Source organism: Papaver somniferum, chromosome 4, assembly GCF_003573695.1.
Source record: "Papaver somniferum cultivar HN1 chromosome 4, ASM357369v1, whole genome shotgun sequence".
NCBI classification, from domain to species: Eukaryota; Viridiplantae; Streptophyta; class Magnoliopsida; order Ranunculales; family Papaveraceae; genus Papaver; species Papaver somniferum.
The window spans coordinates 4,822,141-4,837,186 of record NC_039361.1 but is presented as its reverse complement, the minus strand read 5'-3'; the positions used below and the strand labels follow the sequence as shown (position 1 = coordinate 4,837,186).

The window sequence follows — 15,046 nt, the reverse complement described above, 5'->3', positions numbered from 1 at the left end:
AAGGACTACCAATAGAATCCATTGGATCGTTCCACCACTTACAGAACGTCTTTTTAGGACAATATATCAGCAATAATATGTCAAGATCAGGGATTGAGACGGCATTTGGACTTCGCAGAAGAACAAATGAGAGTTTGCGTCATCTGACAACACGCTGGAGAACCATGTGTAGTGAAATGTGGAGACGAGTGGATGAACGACACCTAATTATTGCATTTATTAATGCTCTTTTCGCTACAAATTTATTATATACGCAAATCTTTAGGATAAAGGATACATGAACAATGTCAGAGCTGCGCGAATTTCAAGAGGAGTACATAGCACTTGAGGAAAAAAAAGAGATATGGAGTCGTACCCACTCGCAATACCTGATGTGAAAGGTGGAAATGTAAGTTTACTCCCAAGACTGACAAATGTTGCTGCGAGTACGTCGCAGGGAAATCAAGGAAAAAACATTACAGAAATGGAACAAAAACTAATAGCCATGGGTAGTGCATATCAAGCAGAATTTGACAAAGAGTATAGAGACATACAATTTCAAAATCATGGAGGTAGTAATAAAATGCAAAGAATGGATAATCCACCAGAAAGTTCAGGAGGGCAACAACCATATTATAATAAAAGACAAGGAACTGGAAGGATAGTATGGGAACAAATAAATCTGCCAAAGCTGAACACTACAGTAGATAAAGTATGGGAAGCTGTCATTCTAATGGAAGAAATCCCAGAACCACATAATGTAGGAGATGAACCACCACCAGGGAGGAGGAGCATAGAATTTTGTGTATATCATCGCTTCCATGGTCACACAACAAGTGCTTGCAGAAATGTGAGGAAAATCGTATTACGAATGATTGAACAAGGAAAATTGGATCATTTCTTAGCACATCAACCAAAGAATTTACCACCACCACCCCCAGGAGGAAATGTATATGCAAAGCAGAAAGGAAAGGATACATTTGTAATTGAAGTAGGTGGCAGGTCCGGAAGAGTGTATAAAAATGATGCGATAAAAACGGGCCTACAGTAATACCGCAAGTGCACGGTCGTCGGTTGTAGCTCGTGCAAGTACGGGTCGATCCACAGAGATCGGGTGTGTTTTGGAGTGTGTAGCTAATTGGGTTCCTAGATTTGCTTTGGGCTTAGAAGCCTTTTGGCTTAAATTGGGCTTGAGTACTAATGGGTTTGAATGCCCTTTGAATGAATTGGGCTTAGTGGGTTTGTTAAAAATAAAATGAACTGAGCTTGGGCTCAGTTATCTTTGAAGTGCAAATGGGCTTTGGTTCTGGAAACTGGTTTGAGCGTTGGGCTTAACAATTCACTTGTGAGTTGGGCTTAGTAGTGAACTAGGCTTTGGCCTTAACTGGGCTTCAGAGGCTTTTGGGAGTGAACTGAGCTTTGGGCTCAGTTGGTTGGGCCTTTAGCCTTTGGTTTCACTGAATTGGACTTGGGCTCAGGAGTGAAGTGAGCCTTGGAGAGCAAAGCAAGCAGCAGCAATGCAACAGCCACAGAAGTGGATTGGCAGCAGCAGCTGCAGAGGCTCAGATGCAGGAGGCAACAGCAGCTACAGGGCAAGGAGTGGCAGCAGCAGCTGCAGAAAGGCAGCAGCAGCAGAGGAAGCTACAGCAGCAACAGAAGAAGTGGCAGCAGCAAGGGAAAGCACAGCAGCACAAGTGCTGCAGCAGCAATTGCAACAGTAGAAGAAATGCAACAGAAGTGGCAGGAGGGGAAGCAAGTAGTAAAGAATAAATGCAAAACAAAATGCAGTATAAACCAACAAAAACAAGTGAAAAAAAAAAAACTAAACAGTTGAAGATGATTGATTTATGGATGACAGGGAATGTTGATTATGGATGGGACTAGGGGTTGAATTCCACTCTCGACTTTTATTATGTATTCTCCTATAGAAAGTTAAACAACACATGTATTCTTTCCAAGCACTAATTGTATTTCTTCTACACAGCACAACTAGTCAAGGGATTATGAATTCAGCTTGAGTTGCAGCTCTTCTCAACAGCTCATGAACCTAACTACAAAGTATACTTGGCATACATTGTGAAAGTGAGGTGATGATGAACTAAGTTCAAGTTTTTCCTAAACCTAACCTGCTAACCTTCTAAAGCAATGTGATCAGTGTACTACACAATAAGACATTAGAGATTCATCAAGTCCCTAGCATGATAGTTTAGAACATGACAAACAGCATAACAGTGAGTAACAGTGAGTAACAAGGCAAACTAACATTGAGCATAACAGTGATTAACAGTGAGTAAACTAACATAACATTGCAAACTAACATAACAACAAATGCAATTAAGAGTGAAAATGCAACTAACAGGGGCAATGAAAGTTAACAGGAGCATCAAAAACTAACAGTGCAATTTAACATTGGAATTAACCTAACCCAAATTGGGTGGAAACTTGGCTAGTCCAAGAACAAGTTTTAACATCTCATACATCATCCCTTTTATACCCAAATTAGCAAATTAGGGTTTACACCCATTTTCCCCAAATATCTTCACTCAACAGTACAATTAGGGTTTCGAGAAATAATGAAATTAACTCACCCTCTGATGCAATTAGACTCGACCCATGCTTTGGGTATGTCCCCTCTGCTCCTTCTCCTTCTCCTATTGTCCCCTAATTTCTAGCTATTTTACTCACCCCAAAACCTAGGGTTTCAGAGGTTGTGAGATGAAGAAAATAGCTAGGCTAGGGTGTTGGGGATGGTAGTGGCAGTGATGGAACTGGTGGTGGTGGCAGAACTGTGGAGGTGATGGTGGTGTAAGCGACAGCGGCATGGCAGAGAGGGGAGGTGCAGTTGCAGTTGCAGAGCTACTGTCGGGTGGAGGAGAAGAAAGAAAGAGGAGAAGAATGGGTCGGGTCAGGGTATAGGTATAGGCTGCTACTGTGTGAGGCGGGATATCAAATTTAGATGTTGGCGAATCTGAGATGTTGGATCATTGGATCTGAGTGGAATCGAACGGATAGATGGAAGGATGTGTGAAGCGACCGTCGGATTCTGAGGTGCAACGAAGTTAACGGCACCAGATGGAGTTAGGTACTGTAGTGTAAGGCGGAATCATCGGGAGTTGATGCACAGGCATAGGAGCGACCGTTGGATTCAACTACCATCTAATCTGAAGGCTTGGAATTTCAGCGCTGTGGTGCTCGGCAGAACATCAGATTTGATGCTCTATGAAGGAGCGACCGTCGGATGCTCCGAGAACTGATCTGATGGCTGAGAACGGAGGCGCTTTTGTGTGTAGAAAATGAGGTTGTGCGCACCATTCTTCGCGGCTTCCTTGCGTAATTTCTCCCGGCTTTTCACTACTTTTCTGCTCTTTTCGCTCCACGACTCATCCGAACTTTATTTACCTAAAAATGCAAAATTAATTAATAAAAATATTTATTCTTGAAAACAATGAAAATACAGAATATGGGATAAATGTAGAATTAATGCACAAAATGAGTTAAAATGCCAACAAAAAGGGATAAATAATACAATATTTGGCACTCATCAAATACCCCCAAACCTGAATTTTACTTGTCCTCAAGTAAAACAAAACTAAGGAAATCCTACCTATACCACTGTCGCTGGTCTCTCGAATGCATTTAGCGTATGCACTAAGCCTTTTAAACCACTAAGTGTCCCTAGTGGACGAGTTGAAGTCTCGTGAAGGTTTACCAGAGGTGTGCCTACAAAACCTAAGGACAAAATATAAGCTCATATTCCATCAAATGTGACATGTGCAAAACAGTTTAAGCTCACAGCAAAATGGAGATGTCAATCTAGCTATCGAAGGCACAATCCTAGCACTGATAACAAATAAAGACATGTGATAAGAGTGTAAAGTGTATCTACACATGTGTAAAGAAAGATCTGAAGTTATGACTACTAATCACCAAGAGATAGTTTCTCAGGCTAAGAACTGAGGTCGAAATCTAGCTAGCTGTCCGGACTTTACGAGAATTGTGAATGAGTTGGAGGTATTTCACAATTTCGCGTTGTACATCAATGGCATACACCCTCCTTGCTTATTACAAAAGAAACAACAAAAGATGACTATTTACATGACTCTTATTTACATTGACAAATCTCTTTTATTTTTGGAACAAGAGATGATGGAATTGATAAATACTTGATTTTTTTTATTTTTTTTTGATTTTTTTTTTTTTTTTTTTTTCTGAATATATCATCGTTTTTTTTTTTTTTTTTTTTTTTTTTTTTTTTTTTTTTTTTTTTTTTTTTGAACAAGGAAACACTTTTGATACATAACAAAAGAAACAAAAAATTACATGACACTTTGCAAGAGGTAGCCCTTTTTGATGCACCCAGTTAAATTCGATGGTTGTCTTTCTTAATGTAACCTCCACCTTCTATCCCAACCAACCAAAGAACAAGCTAGTCAGTTTCGTTCAGTATTCTAAAGTGATTGGCAATCGTAACTTCCTATCCAACACCTTGAAGATCGAGGCCATACATGTATTGGTAGATCGTGCGCGTGCAAATTTCTTATCACTATGTGAATTGTGCTAGAATCAGGGTGCCTAAATATCTAGACTAAGACTCCTAATAAAATACATATTTGCACAAGAGTCAACATTTCAAGGTAAATGAGCTCCATTTTTTATGATTTTTTCATTTTTTAATTTTTTTTTTTTTAATTTTTTCGAATTTTTTCAAAAGAAGAAGGAGTTCGTTTTCAATTATAGCATATTATACATGGTATCTACTCTATACCCCCAAACCTAAACTAAACATTGTCCTCAATGTTTCAAAAATGGAAAGAATTAAAATGCAACATATGGAAAGGGACATGCTGAGTAGAGTAAAAGGAGAGAGAATACCCGATTTCGGCGAAAGCAGAATTAAAACTCCGTTATTCAAGGCAAAAATCCACATATTTCAGCCGAGATCATATTGGATTAGCAAAATATATACAAAAGGAACAAAAGGGTTTTTAAAATTTTATCTACTGGATTATATACAAAAAATTCACCATACACTAACAATCTAAAGAGTTGAGGATCAACCCAAAAGACGAAGTGTAGACATTTCAACAGCTTCACACAATATAACAGGAAAGAAACGCAAGTGAAACTGTGAAACAAAATGAGCTACCCCCAAACCTGGATTTTACAGAAGATATAGTTTTGAAAACAAAATCGCGCAGTTTCGGGGGTTCATCATGCAAAAGGTCTAGCTCGAAATGAACTGTGCTAGGGACGGGCAAACATGCTATTTCCAACTGTGGTTCCTCAAATGTATTATATTTGGAAGCAAAATAGTCCAAGAGGACTTGGGAAGCACACAGTTCCAAACCTAGGTTGGGCATTCTCAGAGAAATTGGTTTTAAATATTGGTACAAACCAAATCTAGGTTGGGTGGAAGGCCATCAGATTGTGACTTAGGTAGAAGAATAGGCATATCATTATCAATCAAATCAAAATCTTCTAACTCATCTACACATGTCACATCATGCTCACAATCATCACTCACATTGGCAAGTTCACACTTAGAATCATCAACATCATCAACAGATTCATTCTCATGCATCGGCAAATCAGGAGAAATATCACAATGTGACCTAGGTAGAGAATCAGACACATCAAATATATTTTCATGCATATTAGTGTCTACAGAAGATTCAACTATTCCTATGTCATGCTCATCTTCACAGAATAATTGTACGAATCCCATGTCAATATCAAAATCATATGAATTACAATGAGTATTAGAAAAAACAACATTCATGAAGGTCGAGGGCGAGAAGCCATATGTTATTGAACCAACAGGTTCCACAATATTTTCATGTTCTTCTAACACATCATCATAATCATCATAATCATCATCATGGTAGCATGCATATTGGTCCTCATTAAAAGTGGTGGTGTCGTTAGTCGATTCATGTTCCTCTAAATTAGGTTCATATTCAACATTATTTATATGAATGGGACTAGACACTTCATTAGGGACAACATACATTTCCTCATGAATTTCCTCCTTTTGTAGGTGAAGCAAAATCTGATCTAAATATGCCTGAATTCGTGATGTAGATCTATCGAAGTTTTGCTCACTAAGTCTGAAAGCTTCTGTGGTGGAGTCTAAATTCATGGGAGTACAAAATTCTTCATGTTCAAATTGTGGTGATTGGTACATGTGTGCATGGTCATTAGGGTTTATAAAAGATTGATCGCAACCCTCAAAGGATTGATTATGGTCCCAATGACTACCATTCTCACAATTTATGGGCATTTCATACCTTGGATTTTCTCTAGATTGCCTAAAATTATGCAAAATATGACAATTCTCAACAGGGTGGTCTAAACTACCACATGCGGGACATGCATAGATTTCAGGTTGCCTAAGAAAATTAGATGTGACAGATTCCTCATGTGATTGCATTTCTAAAGCTGTGATTCGAGCTTCTATTTGATCCATAAGTGATGATTGTGTGAGTGAGGCACTAGCAAAATGTTCATTTTCACGTTGTGGCGAATGATGCATGTATGAATAGTCATTAGGGTTCATGTATTGCGGCTCGGGACTTTGAAAATGTCCATAATAATTCCTATGACTATTGACATCATGGTCCGTGGAAGGTTCATAACGTGGCATATGCCCATAAGCAAGTTCTCTAAGAGTTTTATTTCCATCCCCAGGAGCAGACCAATATCCAGACATGATTGGCTCAAAAGCTAAGTAACTATGTTACAAAGCTCAGAATTTGGTTTTTAAAGGGTTTGGATTTTTGGGAAAAATTTGGTTTTGGTGGGAGACATTTGAAAATTTGGTTTAATAAAATGGGAGTAAAAATAAAAATTTGGTTTAAGATGGGAGCAAGTAAAAATTTGGTTTTAAAATTGGGAGCAAAGTAGAAATATTTTTTTTTTTTTTTTTTTTAAAGAAAAATAAAATTAAAAAAAATAAAATTTGGTTTTTGAATGGGAGCAAGCCCACTGTGCAAGCCTCTAATGAAATGGAAGGAAGGCTGCGGCCCACAATCGGTTATCAGCTGGGTTTAAACCCAGAGTCCAAAATACAAGTCCAATGGAAAAATTTAAACAAGCCCACACAAAATAAATACAAGCCCACAAATTAAACAACAAGCCCACACATAAATTATTACAAACCCAAAATAGAAAAATAAAAAGCCCAAAAAATTGGGTTAATTATTACAAGCCCACAAATAAAAAATTGGAAGCCCACAGGTTGGGTTCTCTCAATTGAATGGGTTTAGGCTTACCTTTTTAGCACAGCCCAGCTGCTCTGATATTGTTGCAAAAACCCAGTTGGGTTTTGGTTCTTTTCCTTAGTGGCGTCCCAGCAGAGGAAAAACAGGTTCAGAATCAGCAGGTCCAATAGCAAATGAAATGAAGCAGATGCAGATGCAAATGCTATGAAATGAAATGCAAAATAGCTAAGAAAAACACAGATAAAACACAGCACCAATCCCCGGCAGCGGCGCCAAAAACTTGGCAGGTCCGGAAGAGTGTATAAAAATGATGCGATAAAAACGGGCCTACAGTAATACCGCAAGTGCACGGTCGTCGGTTGTAGCTCGTGCAAGTACGGGTCGATCCACAGAGATCGGGTGTGTTTTGGAGTGTGTAGCTAATTGGGTTCCTAGATTTGCTTTGGGCTTAGAAGCCTTTTGGCTTAAATTGGGCTTGAGTACTAATGGGTTTGAATGCCCTTTGAATGAATTGGGCTTAGTGGGTTTGTTAAAAATAAAATGAACTGAGCTTGGGCTCAGTTATCTTTGAAGTGCAAATGGGCTTTGGTTCTGGAAACTGGTTTGAGCGTTGGGCTTAACAATTCACTTGTGAGTTGGGCTTAGTAGTGAACTAGGCTTTGGCCTTAACTGGGCTTCAGAGGCTTTTGGGAGTGAACTGAGCTTTGGGCTCAGTTGGTTGGGCCTTTAGCCTTTGGTTTCACTGAATTGGACTTGGGCTCAGGAGTGAAGTGAGCCTTGGAGAGCAAAGCAAGCAGCAGCAATGCAACAGCCACAGAAGTGGATTGGCAGCAGCAGCTGCAGAGGCTCAGATGCAGGAGGCAACAGCAGCTACAGGGCAAGGAGTGGCAGCAGCAGCTGCAGAAAGGCAGCAGCAGCAGAGGAAGCTACAGCAGCAACAGAAGAAGTGGCAGCAGCAAGGGAAAGCACAGCAGCACAAGTGCTGCAGCAGCAATTGCGACAGTAGAAGAAATGCAACAGAAGTGGCAGGAGGGGAAGCAAGTAGTAAAGAAAATGCAAAACAGAAAATGCAGGTAAAACAAACAGTGAAGAAAACAAGACTAACAGTTGAAGATGGATTTATGGATGACAGGGAAGGTTGATTATGGATGGGAACTAGGGGTTGAATTCACTCTGACTTTTATTATGTATTCTCCTATAGAAAGTTAAACACAACTATGGTATTCTTTCCAAAGCACTAATTGTCTTTCTACAGCACAACTAGTCAAGGGATTATGAATTCAGCTTGAGTTGCAGCTTCTCAACAGCTCATGAACCTAACTACAAAGTATACTTGGCATACATTGTGAAAGTGAGGTGATGATGAACTAAGTTCAAGTTTTTCCTAAACCTGCTTAACCTTCTAAAGCAATGTGATCAGTGTACTACACAATAAGACATTAGAGATTCATCAAGTCCCTAGCATGATAGTTTAGAACATGACAAACAGCATAACAGTGAGTAACAGTGAGTAACAAGGCAAACTAACATTGAGCATAACAGTGATTAACAGTGAGTAAACTAACATAACATTGCAAACTAACATAACAACAAATGCAATTAAGAGTGAAAATGCAACTAACAGGGGCAATGAAAGTTAACAGGAGCATCAAAAACTAACAGTGCAATTTAACATTGGAATTAACCTAACCCAAATTGGGTGGAAACTTGGCTAGTCCAAGAACAAGTTTTACATCTCATACATCAGTTCTATTTATACCTAAATTAGCAAATTAGGGTTTACACCCATTTTCCCCAAATATCTTCACTCAACAGTACAATTAGGGTTTCGAGAAATAATGAAATTAACTCACCCTCTGATGCAATTAGACTCGACCCATGCTTTGGGTATGTCCCCTCTGCTCTTCTCCTTCTCCTATTGTCCCCTAATTTCTAGCTATTTTACTCACCCCAAAACCTAGGGTTTCAGAGGTTGTGAGATGAAGAAAATAGCTAGGCTAGGGTGTTGGGGATGGTAGTGGCAGTGATGGAACTGGTGGTGGTGGCAGAACTGTGGAGGTGATGGTGGTGTAAGCGACAGCGGCATGGCAGAGAGGGGAGGTGCAGTTGCAGTTGCAGAGCTACTGTCGGGTGGAGGAGAAGAAAGAAAGAGGAGAAGAATGGGTCGGGTCAGGGTATAGGTATAGGCTGCTACTGTGTGAGGCGGGATATCAAATTTAGATGTTGGCGAATCTGAGATGTTGGATCATTGGATCTGAGTGGAATCGAACGGATAGATTGAAGGATGTGTGAAGCGACCGTCGGATTCTGAGGTGCAACGAAGTTAACGGCACCAGATGGAGTTAGGTACTGTAGTGTAAGGCGGAATCATCGGGAGTTGATGCACAGGCATAGGAGCGACCGTCGGATTCAACTACCATCTAATCTGAAGGCTTGGAATTTCAGCGCTGTGGTGCTCGGCAGAAACATCAGATTTAGATGCTCTATGAAGGAGCGACCGTCGGATGCTCCCGAGAACTGATCTGATGGCTGAGAACGGAGGCGCTTTTGTGTGTAGAAAATGAGGTTGTGCGCACCATTCTTCGCGGCTTCCTTGCGTAATTTCTCCCGGCTTTTCACTACTTTTCTGCTCTTTTCGCTCCACGACTCATCCGAACTTTATTTACTACCTAAAAATGCAAAATTAATTAATAAAAATATTTATTCTTGAAAACAATGAAAATACAGAATATGGGATAATATGTAGAATTAATGCACAAAAGATGAGTTAAAATGCCAACAAAAAGGGATAAATATATACAATATTTGGCACTCATCAGTAGGCGCGAAAGTGAAAAACTTATATTGTAATTCAATTGTACATTCATTTAGAAGCATAGAAGACTTCCATGACAATGTCTTAAGAAGGGTGTATGCGAGAGATGCTGATGGAAGGTAAATTCTTAATCTTGCGAAAATATCACCATTGAAGGCTTGGCAAAAACAGACTATCTCATTTAGTGCGTAAGAAACACCAGGAGGAGGGGAGTCGCATGAATGTCCATTAGTAGTGCGATTAGGAATTAATCCGAAGCCAAAAGTAGAAGATGATGAAGAATATGAAGTAAACTCTTGGGGAATAAATAGAATACTTATAGATCCCGGAAGTTCTGTTGACATTCTCTTTTATTCTACATATAAAACCATGGGTCGAAGGGACGACGAATTGATTCCTTCAACGTACAAAATTTATGGCTTCAATGGAACTGCGAACAAGCCAAAAGGTGAGGTGACTATGAGGATTCTTCTTCAGAATATGCCTACAGATATTGTGTTTTGTGTTGTAGATGTCGAATCGCCCTATAATGCTCTAATTGGAAGACCATGGCTGCATAGTATCTTGGGTATGGCCTCAACATTTCATCAGTGCATAAAATTTCCTTTACCTCAAGCTGTTGGTATTATAAGAGGAAACACAGTTGAAAGTAGAAATTGTCAAGAAATTGACATTGACAAGTGCGAAGAAAGAGAGAGTAAGCGAAGAAATTGGAAAAAACATGCCGTAGATAGTCAAAGAGCTGAGCGGTTAATGGTGGATACAATATATTTGAGAGTTGGACAAACATAAAAACAAAGTACTGAAACAGGGTTTAATAAGTATGCGAAACCCTAATAGTTATCGCACAGAGAAGATTGAAAGGGGTATGCGAAATAGTATTCTGAACAATATCTGCGAGTTTAAAAAGATACAAAAAATGTGGGGATAAATGAGTAATATGGAGAATGCAGATGTCTTTCTTTATGAGAAATAAGTTCATAAGAAATCCATGTACTAGAGTTATATAAACTCAAAATTTGAAAATGAAATGACAAATTCTAGTTTCATGAAATGATAGCATCTCGAGAAAAGAAAAATTAAAATCTTTACAATAAGACCTTAATAAAAGGCATCTGAAGTGATTTTAATCAGATTGGCTAGGAATTCAAATGTGGAGTGCAACCTAATTCGCATACATGCAAAAGGCAAAAAAGTAAGACCTGTCGCACGTCATAGTCGGAGAACCTAGAAAGCATGACTCAAGGGAAAGCAACACCGACCGTGGAACTTGATTCATGGATATTTGGGGTGAGAACAAACGAAAATGCCCATCCGGGAGAGGTACCTTAAATTTTCAGTCTAAGATAATAATCTTAGATTGAGAGACTAAGGTGGAAAAGTATCTCCTAAGGAGTGCAGAAACTCGATCAGGGCGCCGAGGTACACGGTTGAGTCAAGAGTGCCCGGGGCGTCTGGAGCGTACATTGCCACTCTTGACAAGTCCTAACTATGATGCACTCGTTCCGAAGATACCCCACTTAGGGTTCGGTCTCGCAACCATAAACCTCATCGGTGTTGAGATGTGAGACTGCGAAATCAACTAGTTGATGAACTAACCAGATGGGAAGAGCCATAACCTTAACCCGGTAGAGGTAGGCTTCCTTGAAGAGGCAATCAGGGGGAATATAAGGACGGCACCCTCCATTAGGGAGTTGAATTGTGTCAAAAGACGTAAATATCATAAGACTTTTTACTCAAGGGAGTATTAAGACTTATTATATTTATGCGATAAAACCTGAAGAGGAAATAATACAAGAAAAAGATAAGATGAGGTCAATGGGTCGATACATTACAGTGTAAAGACCGCCTGCGATCTCATCTCATAGAATTGAGGAAAGATAAGATCTTTACATAGTAAGGAAAAATAAGACCTTGTGAGAAACATAAAATTTTATACTAATTTTATTTTGCAGGAATTTATAGGGAATAAGAATACTGGGAAAGTATTCGCACCAAATGCATGAAGAACTATAAAATAGAATTAATCATACTAAGTCTATCAAGATGTATCAATTAACAGAGGCAAGAATGGGAATGCAAAGGGAATGTTATTTGCACAATTTGATAGACTCATATACATGCGAGAGAATGATATTTTGGATGTGAATGTGAGCAAAGGGAATTTATATTAAAAGAGTGAAAATTAATACTCAAAGGTGCATGTTTTTAAGGTTACATGAAATATTCAGAAGGCAAAGAATTTACAAAGAATTTACAAAAAATGAAAATGACTAATCTTCACCTCGCTCAACCTCAGAACCACTTATTTCTTCTTCAGATCCTTCATCTTCTCCCTCATTGTCTGAAATATCAGAAATATGTTCATTATCAGGGATTTCAGGAAATTTATACTTTGTAAGAGGGATGTTATTCTCAACACATACTTTCTTAACAGCAGCTTCGCGAGCACGATCATCATCATTGCTATTGTTTGAAACCATGATGATGAAGTTCTTCTTCAATTGTTGATACTTAGAGTTGCGAGCAAATAAATCTTTTTCTTCAGAAGCTAAGAGAGTTTCTAATTCTTCAATCTTATGAGGATAATTCTTCTCTTCTTCAGAAGCTAAGCGATTTTCTAACTCTGCAATCTTTTGAAGATAATTCTTCTCCTTATCTACGAAATATGAATAAGCAAGTTAGAATACATATAAAAAAAAAGTGTGTTATTCTTAGAAAAAAGGATAAGTATTAAAAGAGCAATATTTGACCTTCATAATATGAAACAATGTCTTTAACCAATGCGGAATGTTCAGCTTGAAGACTCACGTTTATGGCTAAGTCCTTTCTAGCATCATTTAGAACTCTAGCAGCCCAACTAAATTCAGTTTCGCTTTCTATGAGAAGACAAGGGCGAATTAAATTTCTTTCTTCCACAAGTATGTTCTTTTTGATCAAAGCTAAATCACGTTCTTTTTGAACCTCAATAATGGATTCTTGGAATTTTTCTGGTGCTTTCACACCCTTAAGAGTGATCTCGTCTTTCTCATCAATAAACTTATTCTTCTTTGTTTCCAAAACTTGAATTTGTTCTTGGCTCTCATGAAGACGATGTTTAGAGTTATTAAATGTAGTCAATAAAGATCTATGGCTTTTTCTAAGAGCAGCATATTTCAATCTTAATTCTTCCAAATTCATATTTTCAAATCCTTGGTTGGGATAGTTATTTAAAGAAGAATTACGGTGTTCTAAAAGGGTTTCTCCATCAAGAAGATTGGCAGCCTCATCCGAAAGGTTACATAGGTCTGCGAATATAACAAAATAAGAAATGCGAATTATCGCATAAAATAGAAGAACAAGGAAAATAAAGGCTACATACCAATGAGTTCATCATTTCTTTCTCGGGCTCTGCGAATCAAATCAGAATTGGTTGAATTCTCAGCTTTAAGCTTGGCATTTTCTTTCTCAAGTTTAGTAAGTCTCCTTTGGTAGTCCGAGGAGATTACATAAGATAAACGGGCTTCCTGCGAGAACGAAAGGAAGTATTACTATTAGGAATAAAACAAGACTAAAGAAAAGACAAAAGTTAAAATTGCAAATATTACCAAAGAGCCGATTGTGAATTGGAGGTTTGGATTTATCGCAGAGGCATCTCCACGAAGAGATGGGTCATCTAAAGTAGGAGCATCGCATATTTTAGAAACCATTCCAAAAGCACGATTTAATTCTTCATTATCAACAGCAGTTAGGAGATCTCCAGCAAAAATATTGGACAACTCTTTCAAAGAAGAAGGAATTGATGAATCATCAGAAACAGAGATATCATCCTCACTAGACTCCGAACTTGAAGACGAATCGTATCTTTTACGCTTCCTAGAGAGATCATCCATTGTAGATGTCGTTTCTGATGAAGATTTAGACGTAGGCCTTTTAGGAATATACTTACCTTTACTTGAAGTCTTATCACTTAAATATTTCACCTACGCGAATAATAAAGATAAGAAACAGAGGCAACAATATTGTGAAAATCAAAAAGAATGTTTCTTACTTTGTTATTCTGCGAAGCTGATGCATTGTGTGAAGTTTTGTCCCTCTTAGCAGTCTGCAAAAAGTAGGATTATTATGCGAAATTGAGAACATTTATACGACTATAAGAAATTGGAAGAAATTATGCGAGATTGAGAACATTTATGCGAAGCCCCATACCACTTTCTTTGTCTCAGCTTCCGAAAGTACAAACTCCCAAGGTTGGTAAGAAGAAAACTTTTCAGGAAGAGGAATATCAGAACCATCCTCAGCTTTACCAGAAATATAAGGACCCCCTAGAATGACAGGGCAATTAAGCCAGCTCGATCCATTAGATCTGCGAGCAAAATTGTTAGATTTGTCATTCCAATTAACATCTCGCATGATCTTATCATCTTCAGCGATACCATCTTTTCTTCTTAAGAGAACGGCCCATTTAGTTAAATTTCTTTTCATAATTGCAACATAATAATTTTTTGAAGAAATTATCAAGAGTATATTCGGTAGAATCAATGACCTTATCACGATGCGATTCATTTCGCACCTCATAAGGTTAAGAGGACTCTAGCCCAACCGCGCGACGAGAATATTCCAATGCTATTCTGATCGCATCACCACTTAGTTGGAATATTCCCCGTGCGAATCGATCATCAGCAAGAATTTCATAAAATAGGGGTATTTCGGAGTTAAACAAGGGAATTGGAAGAATGGAAAGTTGTCCCAATGAAATAATAATTCTTTGATTATTCCATTGATCGGAATTGATCAAATCAAGACTAAGTTTGGATGAATAGTCAGATGATGGGGGAAGAGAAAGTGAGTAACCTCCCGAATGGAATTCATTCTTCAACCTATTGAATTCTGTCTCCATCTTCTTGCCAGCAGGAGCCATTTTTAGAATGTGAATGGAAATGGGTAGAAAGTAGAAAGAAATGAATTTAGCTTTGATCATAGAAATCAGTAGCAGAGAAGATGAAACAAGAAAGTACAAAGAAGAAGAAGACGAAAAAAGATATATAAGGAA

At 38.4% G+C, this 15,046-nt stretch overlaps 1 protein-coding gene across 1 annotated transcript; it reads right to left on the bottom strand.

Moving 5' to 3' along the window:
- Window positions 1-12,287: 12,287 nt before the first annotated feature.
- LOC113271849 lies at window positions 12,288-14,478 on the bottom strand. Its single transcript, XM_026521773.1, has 6 exons — window positions 14,203-14,478; window positions 14,045-14,098; window positions 13,602-13,976; window positions 13,376-13,520; window positions 12,768-13,301; window positions 12,288-12,673 (listed from the first exon to the last, which is right to left on the bottom strand). The coding sequence occupies exons 1-6, from the start codon at window positions 14,476-14,478 to the stop codon at window positions 12,288-12,290; spliced, it is 1,770 nt and encodes a 589-aa protein (XP_026377558.1).
- Between the last annotated feature and the right edge of the window lie 568 nt (window positions 14,479-15,046).

Excerpts from the sequence above, each read along its gene's own strand:
- LOC113271849 (XM_026521773.1), bottom strand. The coding sequence starts at position 14,478 with ATGAAAAGAAATTTAACTAAATGGGCCGTTCTCTTAAGAAGAAAAGAT. Across the intron at positions 13,521-13,601 it reads AATTCACAATCGGCTCTTTG|GAAGCCCGTTTATCTTATGT; the intron begins GTAATATTTGCA and ends TCGTTCTCGCAG. Across the intron at positions 13,302-13,375 it reads AAGAAATGATGAACTCATTG|ACCTATGTAACCTTTCGGAT; the intron begins GTATGTAGCCTT and ends TTATATTCGCAG.